This window comes from Vombatus ursinus, unplaced genomic scaffold, assembly GCF_900497805.2.
Source record: "Vombatus ursinus unplaced genomic scaffold, bare-nosed wombat genome assembly UNPS02007344.1, whole genome shotgun sequence".
Classification (NCBI taxonomy): Eukaryota; Metazoa; Chordata; class Mammalia; order Diprotodontia; family Vombatidae; genus Vombatus; species Vombatus ursinus.
The window spans coordinates 2,854,539-2,878,419 of NW_020947122.1; the positions used below are offsets into that span (position 1 = coordinate 2,854,539).

General features: G+C 38.0%; 1 protein-coding gene across 1 annotated transcript in view; it reads left to right on the forward strand.

Moving 5' to 3' along the window:
* Positions 1-16,043, forward strand: part of MTNR1B (melatonin receptor 1B) — a 30,631-nt gene extending 14,588 nt beyond the window's left edge. Inside the window, 2 exon segments of the mRNA XM_027849380.1 lie at positions 15,179-15,415; positions 15,418-16,043. Coding sequence (XP_027705181.1) covers positions 15,179-15,415; positions 15,418-16,043 — 863 coding nt within the window.
* The last annotated feature ends 7,838 nt before the right edge of the window (positions 16,044-23,881 follow it).

The following is a 23,881-nucleotide window of genomic DNA, read 5'->3' on the forward strand; positions in this document are numbered from 1 at the left end:
TATATTATACCCCTAACTTTTTATCTTATATAAATTTCATAAAACAACTTAAGTGGGAACCATGTAAATGTGAGGGACCATTATATTTCCTCTCACTCACAAGTGGCCTACCTTCTACATTTTGCCATCCCTCATTATCACATCAAAATTCTACTTCATGCTTCCAGAGGGCCAGATGCCTCATGGCTTTTCCAAGCCTCTTTAGCCTTTGGGTGGTTGTCATCTGTTGGTGCTCAAATCTATTAGCCTTGGACTTCACTCCCTAATGTTCTCTAAGCTTTCCAACTTCTCACTTCAATTATGAATACCTTATTATCTTCCCTCCCAGAAAAAATTAACTAATTTTAAATCCTGTAATTATATCTTTAGCTGGATAATCAGAAAAGCTTGTAATCCTCTTTAATTCTTCTTATGCAACACCCAGTAGACAAGGGTTATAAAGACTTCGATGTTCCTTGCCTTTACTCTTAGATACCTGGCTCACTATTTAGACTTCATGCTGAAATATGCCTATTCAGAAAAAAGTGAGAACTCTATTGGACTTTTTTGCTAGTCTGAATGAATATTTGTTAAAGGTGTGAAAAAAAAATCAGAAAAATGGAAGATGGGAAGGAAGTGATCCATAGATGATGCTTAAGCTGGTCACAACTTCAGGTTTATTCAGGCAACATGGCTGGAAGGGAAAACAATCCACTGCAAACCTAGAGGTGGGGATTGGCCAACTCAGGTCATTAGGATTTGCAGGATTTACGGGAAACCTGGATACAAGCCAACAACTGACTGAGCTTGAAAGAAACTGAATTTCAATCCTGGCTTTCCTTCTTATGAACTGCATGACTTTGGATAACACATTTACCTGATTTGTACATTGGTTTCCTCATATACAAAGGGAGAGGTTTGGATGTGATGACCTCTAACATTCCTTCTAGCTCTAAAACTGTGATCCATGATGAGCCTATGAACATCAACGGTATAGTAGACTTTTTGCACAAAACTTAGTCTAGGTCTTTCGAATCTAATTCTGTTAATAGAAGTTGTGGTCTCCAGAAATTATTTCTGGGCTATGTGAAATTCTGCACCAAAATGTATCACCAAGAAGCTCACGGATATGAACTTTGTTACTGAGGAAAAATTATCAGAGAAAACAGTTTGTTCCTAGATAAAGTAATACCAACTAACATTTAATAACGTTTTAAGGTTTGCAAAGCACTTTGCATACTTTATTTCACATGATCCTTGAAACCACTTTATTTTGTTATTGTTCATTCTGTCATGTCTGACCCTTTGTGACCCCACAAACCATAGTCTGTCCAAGTACATGTCCACTGTTTCCATGACGCTATCTGTCCATCTCATCCTCTGCCTTCCTCTTTTCCTTTTGACTTCAATCTTTTCCAACATCAGGGTCTTTTCCAAATAGTCCTATCTTCTCATTATGTGGCCAAAGAACTTAAGTTTCAGCTTCAGTATTTGCCCTTTTAGTGAATAACCTGAACTAATTTTTTAAGTATTGACTGATTTGATCATCTTGCTGTCTAAGGGACTCTCAAAAGTCTTCTCTGGCATCACTATTCAAAAACACCAATGCTGTGCTGCTCAGCTTTCCTTATAGTCCCACTCTCACAGCCATATATTGCTACTGGAAAAATCATAGCTTTAACTATACAGACCTTTGTTGGCAAGGTGTTGTCTCTGTTTTTTAGTATGCTGTCCAGATTTGCCACAGCTTTCGTCCAAGGAGTACACCTCTTTTAATTTCATGGCTGCAATTGCCATCTGCAGTGACCTTTGAGCCTAAGAATATAAATCTGACACTGCTTCCTTTTCTTCTTCCTCTATTTGCCAGGAAGTGATGGGACTAGTTGTCAAGATCTTAGTTTTGTTTTATTTTGTTTTTTAATGTTAATCTTCAAGCCAGCTTTTACACTCTCCTCTTTTATTCTCATCAAGAGGCTTCTTAATTCCTCTTCAGTTTCTGTCATCAGAATCTGCGTATCTGAGATCATTGCTATTCCTCCTGGAAACCTTAATTCCAGCTTTTGATTCATCCAGCCTGGCATTTTGCATGATGTACTCTGCATACAAGTTAAATGAATAAGGTGACAATATACACCCTTGTCGTACTCCTTTTCCAATCTTAAAACAATCAGTTGTTCCATGTTTGATTCTAACTGTTGCTTCTTGATCTGCATACAGGGTCCTCAGGAGACACTCTCATCTCTTTGAGGACTTGCCACATTTTGTCATGATTCACATAAAGGCTTTAGTATAGTCAATGAAGCAAAAGTAGATGTTTTTTCTGGAATTTCATTGCTTTCTCCATAACCTAGCAAGTGTTGACTAGTTGGTCTCTGGTTCCCCTGCCTCTTTGAAAACCTTCAGTTTACATATTGCTGAAGCCTAGCTTGTAGAATCTGAAGCATAACCTTGCTGGCATGTGAAATGGATGCAATTGTTTGGTAATTTGATTCAGCCTATGAAATAGGTGTTATTATTGTGCTATTATAGATGAGTTAAATGATGTTGACATACGTTAAATGACTGGTTCAATGTCACACAATTAATAAATATCTGAGGTCAGATTTGAACTGAATCCAAATCCAGTGCTCTATCTACTATGTCAAGTTGTGTCTATGCTTATATATTTGTTGTACTAATGATTAATCCATCAAGAAGCTTTTACTTTTTATTGTGTAACAAATTAAACTTTTAATTTTCTAAATTAAAATTTAATTGAAATTAAATTTTATTCTTTCAATTGGTAAGTATTTATTTTCTCTTTCTTTTCGCTACCCTCCCCAAAACAGGTAAATAAAACCCTTGAAACAAAAAGGAGTAATGGGTCTATGTAATTTCCAAAATGTGCGTTCTGCTTATTTAGTCCATCACCTCTCTGTCAGGAGGTGGGAAACATTCTTCATCATCGGAATCATGGTTGGTGATTGGGTTGATCAGTGTTCTTAAGTCTTTCAAACCTTTTGCTGTTATTAAATGCTTACTATATGGCACAGTGGATCAAGCTTGGAACCTGGAAGACTCATCCTCATGAGTTCAAATCTGGCCTCAGATACTTACTAGCTTTGTGACCCTGGGCAAATCATTTAACCTTCCTTGCCTCAATTTCCTCATCTGTAAAATGAGCTGGAGAAGGAAATGGAAAACCATTCCAGTGTCTCCGCCAAGAAAACCTCAAATGGAGTCACAAAGAGTTGGACGTGACTGAAATAACTCAACAAAAGCAACATGCAATAGGCATGATGATGATGATAATCATAAGATAAATAGAATTACAGATTTAGTGCTGGATCTGCCTTTAGTTGTTACATAGCTGTTTGACCCTTTTAAAAGACTGAGGTCCAGAGAGATTATTACTTCTCCAAGGTCACATAAGGAATAAGCAGCAGTTAGATTTTGAGCCTATGTTTTGTGATATCAAATTCATCCAGTACTCTTTTTATGCCCATTATCCTAGTTTATCTTCACAATGTCTGTGAGAAGGGTAGTGCCAATATTCCCACACATACCTCCATTTTAGAGATGAAGAAACTGAGGCTATGAATTAAGTGAATTGACAAAAACCATACAGCTAATTAATAAAGGGCAGACCCAGAACTCCTATATGAGTCTTCTGACTCTAAGTTCAGTATTCTTTATCACAGTCTCAAAGATTAGTGAATGTAAGGAAGTGGGGAATTTAATAGGCTAGTCAACTGGAATAATAGTTCCCGGGTCTTTTATCTTATACTCTGGTCATTCAAAAAACATCTGTGTGGCTGTTGGCTTACTTACCCAGAGAAATGTGCACTGGAAGGGGGTTGAAGGTGGGAGAATGAAGTCGGAATACTTAGAATGGAAGAGATTTTTTTTTAAAAAAATTGTTAAATCTCATGCACAGAAGGCTGGTTTGAATTAGTGAAAATTCTATATCATATACAATTTTGTTAATGAAGTATTTCCTGTTTGAAGTTCTCAGGCATCCTGATTTAATGGTTAGGGAAGAATGATTTATAATGATCTTATCAATTATTTTATGTAAATAGCTTCTTTTAAAATGCTTGAATGAATTTTCTTTAAACATAACATCTATAATGTTGTTTATACTGGCTCTAACATAGCCATGGTTGGGAGAATCTTTTTCTCTAATGCTAGCAGCTTGAGTTCTCGCTGGGTGTGTTCCTACCATTGTCAATCATGAGTGACTGCTGTCCCAGTTCCATTTAATCAGTTAGAATCGGTTATCTTTTACAAAAGAATATTTCCTTTGAAGATAGAGGAAGAACAGAAAAGGACAAACATTTCCCCTCAGAGTCTTAGGGGCACACTCCCCCTATATTACCTCAGTCTCTGGGGAAAACTGGCTCAGACTTAGCACAATTTCAACATAGTATTAGTCTCACCAAATTCACATTCAAATGTGACATTGCTGCCAGATGCATTCTCATCTCAACTTCTGGCTCATCCTAACTAGGCTGGTCCTGAAGGATGCTCTCTGGGTCATAAATTCTGGGCTGGCTAGAAAATGCAGCAGAAACTTAACTCTTAGACCTTGAGTGACTTGCTTTCCTGACCTTACAAAATGAATAAGGTTATCACTCCCAACTTCCTTTATGTAAAATGAAAAAAGATAAGTACTAATAATAGCTAACATTTGTATAGCCCTTACTATATGCCAGGCATTGTGGTAATCACTTTACTTATCATCTCATTTGGTCTGTACAATAACCCTGGGAGGTAAATACTAGAATAATTTCCATTTTTACAGATAAAGAAACTTAAGGCAGGCAGAAGTTAACTGACTTGTCCAGGATCAAACAGCTAGCAAGTATCTGGGGCCAGATTTGAACTCAGGTCTTCCTGGTTCCAGGCCTGGTGCTCTATCTACTATACTATCTAGCTGCCTCTGATTTGTGTAAAGAACTGAAGTCCGTATTTGGAGATCCATATATTGGCCTTAGGGAGAGAGGGACAGACAGACAGACAGACAGGAAGGCAGACTCAGGCCTCTCCCCTCACAGCACTGTTGCTCATTGGATGCCATCAGGAAAAGAACCAAACCAAGAGGAAAGGGATAACCAAGGGTAGTGCCTAAGGATGACAACACTTTTAAAGATGCTCAAGTTTGTGTCTACAACTACAGTCAATTAAAAAGGCTCCTATGTTTAGCACATGGGAAACAGTTACAGAATATTTATACATACTGTAAAGTCTCTCCAAGTCACTTCCATTACCCAACAATAAGGCTGTCCTGGAAGCAGGCTCCCCAGCCTTCCTTCCATGTACCCGGTGAAGGTTCACAAGGTCTGGTCTTACTGGTCAGTGCCCTTTTATACATGCATTGCCCATGAACACTTGCAGGGAAAGAACTTTTTTTTCTGGAAAATGCCTTAATTTGAATACTACTAACCATATTTTATGTAACATTTATTTTATTTAAATCTTACATTTATTTTTATTATTTTACTTTTATTCATTATTTTATATTATATATTTATTACTTTTATGATTTTATATATCTATTGAATTTGTTTTTATTTTATATCTTTTATATACTTAAGACTTGTAAATTTTTGAAACATTTTAAAATATCTCATTTGATTCACATAAATATTCTGGGAGGCAAAAATAACAGATATTATCATTTCCATGTTATTAAAAAGAAAGAAAGAAAGACATCAAAAGCTAAGCAGAAAAGAATAAAGTTCCTACTTTAGCTTTTCTATCAGTATAATAAAACTTTGCTCATTGCCTTCTATTTCTCAGGGTGCTTTTGAACATATTACCTCATTTGTCATTTCTGTCTTTAGAGTAACTCATTTATAATTACATTTTAGATTTTGGTCATTATGTACATATGCGTTTGTGCGTGCACGCATACACAATGCAATGATCTAATCCTAGTTGTGGTGCTTCCTATATACTTCCCCTTCTCATTCACACAGCTACCACTCTTGTTCAGACCCTTACCACTTCTCATTTGGGAAATTTTATTAGCTTTCTAACTGGTCTCCTTGTCTCCAGTACTCACTCTAATACCCTCCAGATTCTCTTGTCTTACCAGTTACTGTGTCATTGTAGCTCTTCCCTGGCTGGGTCTTCCCCAGAAAGTCCAGATACCCCACAGCCAGACCTTCTTTAAAAGACAAGATCTGGGAGTGGGATGTGGAGTAAACTTGAGAGAGAGAGGAGGTAAGAAGCAGTCTTCTACTTTTCCCTTTCTTAGACTGATCCTTTTTCTTTGGGGGAGGCAGCAAATGGGTCTTAAAGATTGAGATTACCTTGATCCATGCATTGTGTCTTATACTGGTCAATTTTATAAGTCTTGTAACTGACATTTTTCATATTATTTCTAACTTTGGCCAGGTCGTGTTGATCGAGAAGACATTACTTGCCATTTTCATTTGTAAATACATTTTAGGTTTTGGGCTGTGCGTGTATATGTATATGTCTGTGTGTGAGTGTCCATTAATAAGCTACTAAATCCTATTTTGGTGCTACATTCACAGTAATCCCTCCCCATCTGACCCAGACATAGGGACATCATTTCACGGGTTATTCTATAAATATTCATGAGATGCCCCTGCAAAAGCTTATTAGCAATCTCATGTGCATCCTAATTTAAACCTGTCATGTCTGGGGAAGAAATATATGGGGAAATGATTTCTCCTTGACTATGGACTGAGAAGACTGGGCCTGATTTTGTCTTGGAAACAAAACAAGGCTTTTTTCCTTCTTCCCAGAACCATTCAAAGGCCCAGGTGAATGTGTTGCTGCAATTTGTTGATTTGAGCTTGCTAGGAACAGTCACTGTATTAGAGGAGAATAATGAGATCAGTTTCCATGAGGAAACCAAAGTTTTCCTGCCTTTTTCCTCATGCCATTTCTAGCTCTGCAGGGCCTCATTCTTACATAAGGCAGCTTTTGGAACTTCAGTCCTCTTCCCAAGAGAAGCAGTTGGTGGAGAGCTGGCAATAACTCCTACGTTGGACTTTCACAGCACATGTGCTAGCTAACTTAGAAAGTTAGTTGTTTAGTTGTTAGCTGCTCAGAAGAGGATGACAGAAAGTGCCTCTCTTGAATTAATTGCCATGTGTTGAAAAGAAGAATATTTCAAATAACTTCTAAAAAACTGTTATGGATTAGATGGGAGTGGGACATTCCAAGAAGACATCTGTGAGCAATAGGACATAAATGGAGAAGGAAGTTCCTGGCGTACAGTAAGTATACTTTAAATGTTTGATTGATTAAAAAGCCAAAGTACTAAGACTAAGGAAATTTGGGTTTTTTTGGACAGTCAGGGTTAAGTGACTTCCCAGGGTCACACAGCTATTATCTGAGACCAGATTTGAACTTAAGTCCTCCTGACTTCAGGGTCAGTGATCCATCCACTGTACTACCTAACTGCCTCTAATTAAGGAAATTCTTTAAAATCTCCTAACTCTCTCTGGAGAGATAGTCAAGCTGTTGATTCATCTGAACCCAAAAAACACTCCCCTAGCACACCAAGTGACTCCGTATGTTTCTAAACATTCTATATTTAGGCGTGGAAGAGATCACAGAAATCATCCAGTCTAACCCTCTTAATTTCCTGATAAGGAAATTGAATACTGGAGAGGTTAAGTAATTGCCCAAAGTCACACAGGTAATAATTAGTAGGGTTAGGATGTGAACCTAGTTCCTCTAATGCCCAGTTGGGCACACTTTGCAAACACACTGTTTTTCAACTTGAAAAACTCCCAGGGAGTGATCACATTTTGAAAAATGCTCTTGTTAAATAACACGCTGACTATTTGGGTATTGACACTAGACCTCTGCCCAGGGAGACCTCTAAAAATGCCCACTACCTATAGATGTGATTCTTAACCACCAGCCAAAGCTATGTAAAAAAGAGTCAGCATTGTTATAATGCTCATATTGGCTATTTTGACTTTTCTTCCATTTTTCTATCTGTCCATCTTAATAGAAAATGTCACTTCTACAGAAAGTCTTTCCCAGTCTCCCCCCCCCACCCCTAATGTTAGTGTTTTCCCTCTGTTAATTATTCCAGTTTATCCTGTATGTGTCTTGTATGTCCATAGTTGTGTTTACATGTTGGCTCCTCCATTAGACTTCGAGTTCCTTGGGAGCAGGCTCTGTCTTTTGCCTTTCTTTGTACCCTCTGCACTTAGCACAATGCCTGGGACATAGTAGACACTTAATAAATGTTTATTGACTCATTGACTGACCAGTACAGTAAGTTTTTATCCTAGGAAGTCAAGACTTTCTCAGGGGGAAAAACAAATATAATAGACTGCTGCCTCTCTATCCCCTTAAAATGCCTTTTCCTAGTTTTTTCTGGTGCTCGCCTGGATTTAAAGGACAAATGGACTGGGTAGTTCCACCCCCAAGCAGAACTATTTCTGTGAGATATTTAGCAGGACAGACAATCTAGTGTGCCCCCAGGGACATAAGAGAGGAAGAGGTAGAAATAACTGAGGCAGAATTTTCACTAATTAAAGGCTGTATAATGTGATTTTAAAAAATTAGTCAACTAGCATTTATTAAGCACCTGTTATGAGCTTATCCCTGAGGATACAAAGAAAGGCAAAAAACAGTTCCAGCTCTTCAGGAGCTCACAGTCTAATGAGGACAACATCCAAACAACTATATACCAACAAAATGCATACAAGATGCCCTATATATATTTGTTTGCATGTTGTCTCTCTCCACTATTAGACTGTAAGTTCCTTGCGGGCAGAGGCTGTGTTTTGTCTTTTTTTATATCCCCAACACCTAGCACAGTGCCTGGCACTTAAGAAACTTTATTTATTAATTAATTGATGCACTGGTAATCTCAGAAAGAAGGCACTTCAGTTAAGGAGGACTGGGAAAGACTTCACCTGACCACTGTAAATCTGAGCAGTTTGGGGTCTGACATACTTGGGATCTCATAAACTTTGAGCTTGTTGATTAATTGGCTTTGTAAGTCTGAGCAAAACACTTTGCCAGGCTCTAGTTTATAAAGCAGAGATGATCATGTTGGACATGACTTTCCATTTTTCTTGGGTAGATTATCCACTCTGAATTGTCCTAGGTGATTTTAATATCATAGGAAGACCTTTCCTAAACTGGCTGGTCTCTTACCTTTACAGCTCAATGGGAAGGTGTCCTCCTATATAACCTCATGATTCACTAGCTGTGTTCCTTTTTCTGTCATCAACATTTGCTTTAAACTCACATGTGCAGGCAGAGATAACTATTCAGATTATTCTTCCAGCAAAACAAAGTATAATAGCAGACTTGTTCCCTCTGAAAGCCAGGACAAAAGTCTTCCAAGGAGTCTTTTAGAGTCCAAGGAGGGTTGAGGAGGTAGTTACCCCCTACTCTATGAAACCCTTAGGAAGGCCAGGTCAGAATTTCAGGTCCTGGTTGGCTGAAGTCATGTGTGTGTGTGTGTGTGTGTGTGTGTGTGTGAACATATATACGAGTATGTATATTTATACACACACATATATGTGGGTATATATATGAATGTAGACACATATATACATATATCCACTGAAACAAACCAATACATAGCTGATTCTACTTCTTTACTGTCTTCAAGTCAAGTCTTCAAGTATTTTTAAGTTCCTACTACGTGCCAAACATTGTGCTAGCAAAGAAAGGCAAAAGACAGTCCCTGTTCTCAGGGAGCTCATAGTCTAATGGGATAGTCAATATGTAAACAACCATATAAACAGGATAGATTGAAGATCAACTTACAGAAAAGGCCCTAGCTTTAAGGAGTATTAGGAAATAAACACAAAGATCCAAGCTTCTGGGACAAGAACTCACTGTTTGACAAAAATTTCTGGGAAAACTGGCAAGCAGTTTGGCAGAAACTAGGTAAAGACCAACATTTCACACTATAGACCAAAATAAAGTCAAAATGGGTACATGTTGTAGACACAGAGTGATATCATAAGCAAATTAGGGGAACATGGAATATTTTACCTGTGAGATCTACGGATAAGGGAAGAATTTATGACCAAACAAGAAATAGAGCACTATGCTACATAAAAAGGATAATTTTATTACATCAAATTTTTTTAAAAATTGCACAAGCAAAACCAATGTTGCCAAGATTAGAAGGAAAGCAGGAATCTGGGGGGAAATTTATAGCAAGTTTCTCTGATAAAAGCCTCATTTCTCAAATATATAGAGAACTGAGTCAAATTTACAAGAATACTAGTCATTCCCCAATTGATAAATAGTCGAAGGCAATTTTCAGAAGAAGACACCAAAGCTATCTATAGTCATATGAAAAATGCTCTAAATCACTATTGATTAGAGAAATGCAAAACAACTCTGAGCTACAACCTCACACCTACCAGATTGGCTAATATGACAGAAAAGGGAAATGACAAATGTTAGAGGGAATATGGAAAAATTGGGACACTCATGTACTATTGGTGGACTTGTGAACTGATTCACCCATTCTGGAGAGCAATTTGGAACTATGCTCAAAGGGCAACAAATCTGTTTGTTTGACCCAGCAATACCACTATTAGGTCTATATCCCAAAGAAATTAAAGAAAAGGAAAAGAACCTATATGTACAAAAATATTTATAGCAGTTTATTTTGTGGTGTCAAAGAATTGGAAATTAAGGGGATGCCCATCAATTGGGGAATGACTGAACAAGTTATAGTATATGATTGCTATGGACAATATATATTGTGCTACAAGAAATAATGAGCAGGATGCTTTTGGAAAAAAAACTGGAAGGATTTACATGAACTGATGCAAAGTGAAATGAACAGAACCATGAAAACATTGTATACTGTGGCAACAATATGATATGATGATCAACTGTGAATGACTTAGTTATCCTCAGCAATACAATGATCCTAAACAATTCTAAAGGATTTATGATGAAAAATGTCATCTGCCTCCAGAGAAAGAATTGAGAGAGTCTGAATAAAGATCAAAGCATGCTTTTTTAAACTGTATTTTTTTTGTTGAGTTTTTTTGGGGGGGAGTTTTCTATGTTTTCTTTTACAGTGTGGCTAATATGGAAATGTTTTGCGTGACTGCACAGGTATAAGCTATATCAAATTGCTTGCCTTCTCAAGGATGAGGAAGATAAGGTAGGGTGGGAGAGAATTTGGAACTCAAAATTTTTTTAAATGAATGTTAAAAATTGTTTTAACAGGTAATTGAGAAAAAATAAATTAAAAAAATAAGAAGTATTGGAAAAGGTTTTTTTGTAGAAGGTGGGATTTTAGCGGGGACCTGAAGGAAGTTAGGGAAGCTGGGTTGTGAAGACGAGGAGAGAGAGAGGATTCCAGATATAAAAGGTAGCTAGTGAAAATGCCCAGAGTGTCAGAGTGTCTTGTGAAAGCAACGGCAAAGAGATCAGTGTCTTAGTGATTATTTTTTTGTGAGGAGTGGGAGGAAGAAGGTGTCCAGATCTGTGAGTTTTTCAGTGTGGAGTTCATAATACTCCCAGTATGAAAACTCCCTCCACTAATACAGATGAGCAGCCTCTCTGTAACTTACAGTCTTAGAGGACTGCCTAGAGGCAATGAGTGGTGAAGAGTTTTATAGTCACAAAGCAGTATGTGCCAGACACAGTACTTGAACCCAGACCTTTTTGACTCCAAGAGAAACCCTCTATCTATCAGTGATGCCACACTGCCTTTTATCTTTATGATTTTTTTTTTACTGTCCTGTGATTTCATCACTAACAAGGAGTTCTTCTCTTTACCAAACTAAGTCTGAATCTTTTCTACAACTCACAGTGGTTATATAGAGAGTTGCCTGGGGCACTGAGAGGCTAAGTGAATTACCCAAGGTCATATATTTAGTATGAGTCAGAGGCAAGATGCAAACCCCGATTATCCTGACTATAAGACTAGTGCTGTATCTGCTATGTATCTCATGGATGCAATGATCCATGTCCATCCTTGACTTAGTTAAAATAAGTAGGTAGCTTCTCTACTATATGAGCATTCCATGCATAAAAGTTAAAATGCAGAAAGGATTGCTAAATGACCATTATTAACCAGTAAGGACCTCCCTATTAAGACTCATGAGTTTATATTCCCCACAAAGAAACTGTTCCCAACTCTTCTGTGGCTTTTCTCCCATTTTCTGACTTCCTCATGCCTCTCAGACACATGGTGGCAGTAAAGATCTATAATCATCATTAACAACGCTGATGACTTTACCCAAAGAAAGTCTGCTCTGTTCCACTGGCCTTTGGAATGTTGTTGCTATAAAGCTGGTATCTTACGTAATTCTTCATGTTGCCTGCAAACGAAGTTCCCATAAAAGATCAGGCAGGGGCTTTGCTTTTAACTCATTGAAGAGATCAAGAGAGAGCCTTTGACCTTAGTCACTGAGCAGAAAGTATGGGTCTGACAACTGGATTCAATGGGTAAAGAGTAAAATTAGAAGACAGTCCCACTCTAGGTCATTATTGCCTTGGGGAAAATATTTTAGAAGACCAGGGTGGTTCAAGGACTAACTCATATAGGTTTGTTGTTGACTCCATTGGCAATAGAATGAATTTATTGCTTGGTCTTATACTAGAGTAGACCTGACATTTAGGTCAGCCCAAGAGGCACTCATGGGTAGATATCTTTATCTTGCTCTTCCTTCTTGATGTCTCTGTTACATTTGACCACTTACCACTCTGTTACTGTTGACTATTCTATCCTCTTGGAAACTCTCTTCTCTCTGGGTTTTCATGATACTATTTTCTCCTGGTTAATCTTCTACTTCGATCTCTCAGACAGAAGTCTCTCAGAACTCTCTTCAGTCTCCATTGCTGGCTCATCATTAATACCATGCTTTCTAATTAGGGGAATCCCCCAAGGCTCTGTTCTGGGTCTTCTTCTCTTCTTTCTCTATATTGTCTCTCTTGATAAGAGCTCCCGTGGGTTTAATTATCTTTTTTCAGTTGATTAGAGATCTCTATATCTAGCCTCAGTCTCTCTTGAGATCCACTCCCACATCACCAATTACCTATTGCATATTTCAAACTGGATGTCCCAGAGACATCTCAAACTCAACATATCCATAACAAAACTCATTACTTTCTTCCCTTCCTGCTTAACCTATCCTTTCTAAATTTCCCTATTTATGTCAAAGATACCACCATTCTTATAATCTCCCAGTTTCATAACCTCAATACTAGATGATTGCTAATACTCTATATCACTCCAAGAAGACATCTATGACCAATGGAACATGAATGGAAAAGGAAGTACCTAGTACACCATAAGTGTACAGTCAATATTTTATTGATCAAATAGTAGAAGTACTAAGATTAAAGAAATTCTTAAAATTCTTGGATTTTATTTTAAGGGGGTAGATAATCAACTGAGACACATTCCCTCTCCTCCAGCCCCCAACTGCTGAAGCACTTGGTGCTTCAGAATGACTTAGAAGCAACTTGGTCCAATGTCAGTAAAGCCTGCTTGTGTCAATGAGGATTGGCCAGAGGGGGAGAGGGGATGCTGCCCACTTAGACTTTAAGAGAAATTGACTCTACTTCATAACCTACTTTCTTCCTTCCTTCCTCCCTCCAGAGTAGGACATGTTAATTTCTGGAACTTCTAGTGAGGGGTAGAGTAAGGACACCTTCCTTCTTCCCCACTTTATGTTGGCTTTGAACACTTGTGCCACCTAGGCAACCTGGAGCCTGCATCTTGGGCCTCTGCCTGCTCCTTCTGCTTTGTGTTTCTTCCCCAAGTATAGCAGCCTGAAAAGCTACCTCAAGGAAATGTCTTCTGGCCAGTCAGGTCAGAAGTTGGGCCTCCTACCCCTTTCCCTAGTAGTTTTCTCCAAGAAACTGCAGAGGACACCTCCCATTGAACAGTTGACACCTACTGAGGGACTAAGTAACTCCTGAACTCTTGAGGTAGTTACTCCTGAAAAGTCTATCTTTAAGAATGGATGAAAGATGCAGTGAAGAGGGGAGGGGTCAGTCGATTACCACCATTCCACTAGGAAAGGCAGTATTTTGAGTGAGACAGTATTCTAGCCATTCAGTCTTTCATTTTAAAGAACTTGAAATCAGTGGGAAGAAATAGCTCAGGCCAAAGCAGGAGGGGGTGGGGAGGGCCCTAAAGCTTCTTGAAGGGCTGAAGTGGGGGACTATGACCTGGGCATTTCATTTTTTGTTATCCAGTTCACCAGAAGAAATTGTTTTGCAAGTGATGGACATCATAATCAGCTCCTTATTCTCATACATTCCACTTGTCTAATCAGTTGCCAAATACTGTCATTTCTACCTCTACATATCTTGCAACCATCCCCTTCTGTTTTATCACTTAACCACTACTATATTTCAGGCCCTTACCACATCAGATTTGGACTAGTTCAATAGCTGCCTAATTGGTATCCCTTAAGTCTCTCCCCATTCCAAATCATACTCCACATGCACTGAAGTGATTTTCCTAAAGTACAGGTCTAACTTTGGGTAGGTGTCGCTACCTCTCTGAGCCTGAATTTCCCCCTATATAAAATGACGGAGTTGAATTAGATGATTCCTAATGTCCCATCCCGTTCAAATACCCTATAGTTCCTCTTTCCTTTTTTCTTTTCCTTCTCCTCCTGCCCCATCTTCTCCTTTCACTATTCCTTGCCAATCCCAGCCCCACTATCACCATTTATGGTCATTTATGATCAGTCAGCATGATATATGGCTCCTCTGAATCAGTATGCCCTACCTCTGATATACTGTTGAGACCCTAGGCAAGTCCCTTAACCACTCAGCACTCTAGGCAATTCTCCAAGATCATTAGTTGCAGAAAAGTTTCCAACCTACCTTGGTAGAGAGAGTTTCTTCATCTGGGAGTTTCCTATACCAATGACACCACAAGTGCAGTCCCTATCCCTACCCCTAAAGGTAAATGGAAGCAGAAAGTAGTTTGTGCAATTCAGGCAAAAGTAAATGCTTTTATGGGAATTTCTTAGACCCAAAGTGGAGAGAACAGCAAAGAAACTAAGTGTCAGGTTCAATACAGGACTTGAGGATATATATTTTTGAATGAATGAGCAAATGCTTTGGTTATAGAACATAACCTTAAGTGCCTGATGTGTTTGGGGTGGGGAGCAGGGTTAATCACTGATTTGCCAGCTAAGTACCACATGCATTTATTATAGATGCAGTCTCAAATGATTGTTACCTCTTTTGTCTCCTACCTTAGGTAATATGTTCTTGGTGAATCTAGCTTTGGCAGACCTGGTGGATGCCTTGTACCCCTACCCCCTGATCCTGATGGCCATTCTCCACAATGGCTGGGCCTTGGGAGAGATACACTGCAAAGCCAGTGGATTTGTGATGGGCCTCAGTGTCATTGGCTCTGTCTTCAACATCACTGCAATTGCTATCAATAGGTACTGCTGTATCTGCCACAGCCTTGGCTACAAAAGGATCTACGGGCCTGGAACACTGTCCTCTATATCTGCCTTATCTGGGTCTTCACTGTCATTGCCCTGGTGCCCAACTTCTTTGTGGGGTCCTTAAAATATGACCCCCGCATCTATTCTTGCACATTTAATCAGACAGCTAGTACCTACTACACCATTGTGGTGGTGGTGATCCATTTCCTTGTGCCTATCATGATTGTCACTTATTGCTACCTGTGGATCTGGGTGCTGGTGATTCAGTCCAAGAGAAGGGTCAAGTTGACAATGAAGCCCAGGCTGAAACCAAGTGAGGTCAGGAACTTCCTCACCATGTTTGTGGTTTTTGTGATCTTTGCCATTTGCTGGGCTCCACTGAACTTCATAGGTCTTGCTGTGGCCATTAACCCTTTGGACATGGCTCCCCGGGTCCCTGATGGACTGCTTGCCACCAGCTATTTCCTGGCCTATTTCAACAGCTGCTTGAATGCCATTATATATGGTCTTCTCAACCAGAATTTTTGGAAGGAATACAAAAAAATTCTTTTGTTTTTATGGATACCAAGGTTCTTTTTTCAGGGCAATTCCAAAGATGGGACTGACAGTCAGAGGAACAAGCCTAGTGCTTTAAACAAGAACCACCCAATAGAGACCAACACCTTGTAATCTTTCTACAGAGCACCTAGAGGGAATCAGTGCGTCTGGGATGACTTCTTTGGCAGAGCAAAGAAAGGACTGGTAGAGTGTCTGGAGCAGGTGGGCTCTGGGATCCTTATTTTATTTTATTTTTTCAAACAGTATTTGACTTGTGGAGCCTCATCTTTCATATGATCACTTTTGGACAAGACGGTCGGTGGACTTGTACAGGGGCACCATGGTTAACTAAGTTCACGTGCTTGCCATCTCTCTGCACAGTAATACTGGTCTCTTTCGTTTTCTGCATTGCAGCCCTGGTATTTTGTGCATCTGAGGAAAGACTAAAAAATTGCATAAGGCAACAAGGATCTGCTTTCTGGTCTGTCAACACCTCCCTATGGGGACTTCTACCTGAACAGACATTTTGACTTCTTGGTGCTGTGTTCTCACTGCTCCATCCAGAGACAGAAAGAAGACTTTCCTCCCTAAAATGGTGTCAAGACAAGTCCTCCATGGGGGAAGGTCAGTTATCCAACCAAGGAGGTCCCTCTGAAAAAGGAGTCTCAGCAAAGTTAGTAAACATCTCACATCTTCCCTCTAGCCTCATTATTTAGGTGAAAATAGGTAGCTAGGGCAGTCTTTAGGGGGAAGGAAAAGGGTCATTCAAAGATAGCCAAGGAGCAGGGAATGGGAATGGGAAAGGGGAGAAATAAAGTCCCACCTTTTGCTCTGTGTGTGTGTGGGGGAGAGAGAGAGAGAGAGAGAGAGAGAGAGAGAGAGAGAGAGAGAGAGGAAATATACACCAAGAGACAGAGACAGAGAGAGAGAAGACTTTCTGGACAATTTGTCCCTTGTCCCTTCTGTTTACCTTGTCACACAGGTGATGCCTAATATTACTCACAATTCACTAACCCAAACCTCTCCACTTTTTTTCCATAGGTTCCTGCTATTGGGTCTGGAGGCTGGGGAAAGGAATGAGAATGGGGCAAGATGGGACATCTTGATATGTATACTCACACATATGTATTTGTATATATATATATGTGTGTATACATATACATACATCAGGGCAGTTTCAAGCTACAGGACTTGACTCTCAATAAAGAAAAATTTTCCTGAAACTCTTTTGCCTGGAATTGTTTCCCCAATGGTCCAAGAACTTATCTTTACCCACATTTTTCCTGCTCCCTGTCTCACATGTACACTGGTTGCTTTCCTTCCTCATAGTACTCCACTCACTTTCCTATGTCATTCTTCAAGGTTGTCATAATAACAACTACCTCATACATTTGTACACCACATCATATTCTTTTTTATTTTTATAAATAGTATTTTATTTTTTCCAATTACATGTAAAGGTAGTTTTCAACATTCATTTTTATAAAATTTTAAGTTCCAAATTTTCTTCCCTCTCCCCAAGATAGCAAGCAATCTGATATAGGTTATATATGTACAATCATGGAAACATATTTCCACAATAGTCATGTTGTGAAAGAAGAAACAGAACAAAAAGGAAAACCCACAAAAGACAAAAAAACAACAAAAAAACGAAAATAGTATGCTGCAATCTACATTCAGACTCCATAGTTCTTTCTCTGGACATAGATAGCATTTTCCATCATGAGTCTTTTGGAATTGTCTTGCATAATTGTATTGCTGAGAAGAGCTAAGCCATTCTTAGTTGATCATCACACAGTGTTACTGTTAATGTGTACAATATTCTCCTGGTTCTGCTTACTTCATCCAGCATTAATTTAAGTGTCTTTCCAGATTTTTCTGAAATCCACCTGCTCATCATTTTTTATAACACAATACTATTCCATTACATATACCACAACTTGTTCAGCCACTCCCCAATTGATGAGCATTCCCTCAATTTTGAATTCTTTGCCACCACAAAAAGAGCTACTATAAATAATTTTGTACATGTAGATTCTCTTCCCTTTTTTATGTTCTCTTTGGGGTACAAACCTAGCAGTGGTATTGCTGGAACAAAGGGTATGCACAGTTTGATTGCCCTTTGGGCATAATTCCAAATTACTCACAAGAATGGTTGGATCAGTTTACAACTCCACCAATAAAGCATCAGTGTCTCAATTTTATCACATCCCCTCCAACATTTATCATTTTCCTTTTCTGTTATATTAGCCAATCTGATAGATGTGAAGTGGCACCTCAGAATTGTTTTAATTTGTGTTTTTCTAATCAAAAGTAATTTAGAGCATTTCTTCGTATGCCCATAGATATCTGATTTCTTCATCTGAAAACTGCCTATTCATATCCTTTGACCATTTCTCAATTGAGGAATGACTTGTATTCTTATAAATTTGACTCAGTTCTCTATATATTTGAGAAAATGAGGCCTTTAACAGAAACACTTGCTATAAAAATTGTTTCCCATCTTTCTAATTTCCTTCTAATCTTGGTTGTGTTGGTTTTGTTTGTACAAAAACTTTTTAATTTAATGTAGTCAGAATTATCCATTTTGCATTTCATAATGTTCTCTATCTCTTACTTGGTCATAAATTCTTCCCTTCTCCAAGATCTGACAGGTAAACTATTCCTTACTCTCCTAATTCACTTATAGTATCACCCTTTATGTCTAAATCATGTACCTATTTTTACCTTATCTTGGTATGTGCTGTGAAATGTTGGTCTATGCCCAGTTTGTGCCATGCAATTTTCCAGTCTTCCTAGCAGTTTTTGTCAAATAGTGAGTTCTTATCCCAGAAGCTGGGGTCTTTGGGTTTATCCAAGAGTAGATTACTATGGTTATTTACTATCGTATCTTGTATACCTCACCTATTCCACTGATCCACCACTCCATTTCTTAGCCAGTAACAAATAGTTATGATAATTGTTGCTTTATAATATAGTTTTAGATCTGGTACAGCTAGGCCACCTTCCTTTGTATTTTTTTTCATTAATTCCCTTGATATTGTTGACCTTTTGTTCTTCCAATGAATTTTGTTGTTATTTTTTCTCACTATAAAATATTTTTGGTAGTTTGATTGGTATGACACTGAATAAGTAAATTAATTGAGGTAGAATTGTAGTTTTTATTACATTAGCTCAACCTACCCATGAGCAATTGATATTTTTCCAATTGTTTAGATGTGACTTTATTTGGTGAAAAGTGTTTTCTAATTGTGTTCACATAGTTCTTGGGTTTGACTTGGCAAATAGACTCCCAAATGTTTTGTGTCATCCACAGTTATTTTAAATGGAATTTCTCTTTTTATCTGTTGCTACCAAGCTTTGTTGTTTACATATAGAAATGCTAATGATTTTTGTGGGTTTATTTTATATCTTGTGACTTTGCTAAAGTTGTTTAATTATATTAAGCAGTTTTTTGGTTGATTCTCTAGAATTCTCTAAGTATACTATCATATCATCTCTAAAGAGTGATAGTTTTGTCTCCTCATTGCCTATTCTAATTCCTTCAATTACTTTTTCTTCTCTTACTGCTAAAGCTAAAATTTCTAGTACAATACTGAATAAGAGTGGTGACAATGGGCATCCTTGTTTCACCCCTAATCTTATTGAGAAGGTTTCTAGCTTATCCCCATTACAGATAATGCTTGCTAATGGTTTTAGATAGACACAATTTATCATTTTAAGGAAAGCTCCATTTATTCCTATGCTTTCTAGTGTTTTTAATAGGATAAATATGATTTATCATTTTAAGGAAAGCTCCATTTATTCCTATGCTTTCTAGTGTTTTTAATAGGAATGAACGCTGTATTTTGTCAAAAGTTTTTCTGCAACTATTGAGATAATTATATGATTTCTGTTGGTTTAGTTATTGATATGGTCAATTATGCTAATAGTTTTCCTAATATTGAACTAGCTCTGCATTCCTCACCACTTCATATTCTTAGGAAGCACATTCCCATATATGAAGTCATCTGATCCTCTGAGAGGGACAGTCACAGTGAATGAATAAAGATCCATTCAGATTCTGATATCTTAAGGCAAAGGTTCTTAACCTTTTGTGTGTAATGGATCCCTTTGGCAATCTGGTGAACTGGATCTCTTCTTAGAACAATATTTTTAAATGCTTAAAACAAAATATTTAAGATTACAAAGGGAGTCAATTATATTCAAATGAAGTTATTGAAATATATTTAAAAGGTTGGGTGGGGTAACAATACCTAGATTGAGGAGAATGCTAATCCTATCTGCTATCATCAGTACTCTCTTGTTGAGCCATGAAATGAGGACTTTAGAAAAAGGGAGAGAACTCTGGCTGTCCCCAAATTGGTTATTAATTATCATTTTTCTCAGACTTATACTTCCTTCAATAATAATAATAGGAATAACTAACATTTATATATTGTTTACTATGTGTTAGGTACTGTGTTAAGTGCTTTATAAATATTATCTTGTTTGATCCTAGGAGATAGGTGCTTTTATAATCTCCATATTATGCTTGAGGAAACTGAAACAGAGATTAAGTAACTTGCCTAAGGTCACACAGCTAGTAAGTGTCTGAGGCCAGATTTGAACTCATCTTCCTGACTCCTGGCCTGGAACTCTATCCACTGGGGCACTTAGCTGCCCTCAGAGTCAGAAAACAGCAACAACAAGCTTTCATTTGTTTACAATGGAATCTTGCCAACCTACTGGCATTTGGCCATCTTGGCTGATACTTCAAGACTAGAGCAGATTGCTTCTTAATGGATGTGTTATGGCTGGATTTCAGTTTTGATATTGGTGACCCTACTTACAATTAGGAGCAAGAAACCTTACCAGGAACACATGGAGAAAAATCAATGAGCAAAACTAAGAGTGGAGAGGGAGATTTTCTTTTCTTTTTTTTTTTTTTGGGTGAGGCAATGGGGTTAAGTGACTTGCCCAGAGTCATACAGCTAGTTATGTGTCTGAGGCCAGATTTGAACTCAGGTCCCCCTGACTCCAGGGCTTCTGCTCTATCCACTGTGCCACCTACCTGCCCCACTTTTTTTTTAATGGTCCTTTTTCCTCTTGTTAAATGTCAAAACAATTTTTGGCACGCTTTACAAGGTTTTGAGTTCCAAATTTTTCTTCCTCCCTCTCTCCCTTTCCCTCTTCTGAAAATAGTAGGCAATTTGATATAGGTTATACATGTGCTATCATGTAAAATATATTTCTGTATTAGTCACAGTTGTGAAAGAAGAAACATCAAAAGGAAAAAAAAACCCACAAAAAAGAATAAAGTTAGTGAAAAAAGTGTTTCATTTTCATTCAGAGTCCATCAGTTCTTTATCTGGATGTGGATAGCATTTCTCTTCGTGAGGCCTTTGTACTTGTCTTGGATCATTGTGTTGCTGAGAAGAGCTGAGTCATTCATAGTTGTTCATCACACAATGTTGCTGATACTGTGTACAACGTTTTTCTAGTTCCCATTTCATTTTGCATCAGTTACTACAGGTCTTTCCAGGTTTTTCTGAAATCTGCCTATTCATTTCTTATTGCATAATAGTATCCCATTACATTCATATACCACAACTTGTTCAGCCATTCCCCAATGATGGGCATCCCCTCAATTTCCAATATTTTGCCACCATGAAAAGGGTTGCTATAAATATTTTTGCACATGTAGGTCCTTTTCTCTTTTTTATTACCTCTTTGGCATACAGACCTAATAGTGGTATTGCTGGATATGCACAGTTTGATTGCCATTTGAGCATAGTTCCAAATTGCTCTCTAGAATGGTTGGATCAGTTCACAACTCCACCAACAATGTATTAGTGTCCCAATTTTCCCACATCCTCTCCAACATTCATCATTTTCCTTTTTTGTCATATTAGCCAATCTGATAGGTGTGAAATGGTACCTCAGAGTTGTTTTAATTTGCATTTCCCTAATCAAAAGTGATTTAGAGCACTTCTTCATATGCCTATAGAGAGCTTTGATTTCTTCATCTGAAAACTGCCTGTTCGTATCCTTTGACCATTTCTCAATGGTCAATGGGGAATAGCTTATATTCTTAAAAATTTGACTCAGTTCTCTATGTATTTTGAGAAATGAGGCTTTTATTAGAGACAAATGAGGCTTTTATTAGAGACACTTGCTATAAAGATCATTTCCCAGCTTTCTGTTTCCTTCTAATCTTGGTAGCATGGGTTTTGTTTGTGCACAAGCTTTTTAACTTAATATAATCAAAATTACCTATTTTATATTTTATAATGTGCTCTATCTCTTGTTTGGTCATAAATTCTTCCCTTTCTGTAGATCTGACAGGTAGACTATTTCTGGCTCTTCTAATTTGCTTATGGTGTCACCCTTTATGCCTAAATCATGTACCCATTTGGACTTTATCTTGGCATATGGTGTGAGATGTTGGTCTATACCTAGTTTGTTCCCTCTTGTTTTCCAGTTTTTCTAGCATTTTTTGTCAGGTGGTAAGTTCTTATCCCAAAGACTGGGATCTTTGGGTTTATCAAACACAAGGTTACTGTGGTTATTTACTACTGTGTCTTGTGTACCTAACCTATTCCACTATTTCACCACTCTATTTCTTAGCCAGTACCAGACAGTTTTGATGATTAATACTTTATAATACAGTTTGAGATCTGGTATTGCTAGGCTACCTTCCTTTGCATTTTTTTTTCATTAATTCCCTTGATATTCTTGACCTTTTGTTCTTCCAGATGAATTTTGTTGTTTTTTTCTAGCTCCAATAAAGAATTTTTTTGGTAGGTTGATTGGTATGGCAGAGAAGCTTTCTTTTATATCAGATCCCCTGAGAAAAAAATTGACAGTCACTGGTGATAGTAGATGGAAGACGTGTACATCCCCTGCTAGGCTAAGGATCACCAGGGAGCATTAGTTTCAGGGGTCCAGTGGTAGAGTCTCTGCCAGTGGTGCTGGCACTGCCAGCTCTGTCTCTTGTGGTTCCAGGTCAGGATTCCTGGGGGCTGCAGGTCTGAGTGCTGACTTCTGGTCTCTTTGTGGTCCTCAGGAGCACAGGCTGCTTGGGAGCTGCAGCATGAGCCTTATGTTCTAGGGGAAGCATAAGAAAGTGGAAAGAATATTAATAAGAGGATCTGGATTAAAGTCACATCTCTGCCATTTAATGGCTGTTGAACCTTAGTTAAGACCGCTAGCCCAGAAAGGCTAAAATAGGAGTGGTTGTAAAATGAGAGTGGTGGGACCAGATTAATTCTATTGTCCTTTCCAGCACTAAATCTACAATCCTACCATGGCTTCCACATCGGCTCTCTCTCCCTTTTTTAAGTGTAATTTTTATTTTATTTTACCTTTTTTTTTCAATTAGCAAACATTTTTTTCTCTCCCTTCTACCTTCTCTTTTCACACACACACACACACACACACACACACACACACACACACGAAAGAAAAGCAAAACTCTTGAAATAAATATGCTTAATCAAGTAAAACCAGTTCTTGCACTGGTCACATCCAAGAAGATCTATGTCTCATTCAGTCCCTGAGTTCATCCTTTGTCAGGAGGTGGGTGGCAGACCATATGATTGGTCCTCTGGAATCTTTTTTTTTTTTTGATTTATCATCTACACATTGCTTGCCTTCTCAATGATGGTGTAGGGGAGGGATGGAGGGAGGGACTTTGGAACTCAAAATTTTTTTTCAAATTATGGGTTGAAAATTGTTTTTACATGTAATTGGGAAAAAATAAAGTATTAAGCATATTTAAACTTACTGTCTTTAAAAAAAAAGTTGAAATTACCAAAAATTATTTTATAGAGTTAGAAAAAAATAACAAAATTCATCTGGAAAAAAAAAGGTCAAGAATACCAAGAAAACCAATGCAAAAAATGTGAAGGAAGGTGGCTTAGCAGCACCACATCTTAAACTGTATTACGAAGTGTTAATCATGAAAACAATCTGGTACTGGCTGAGAG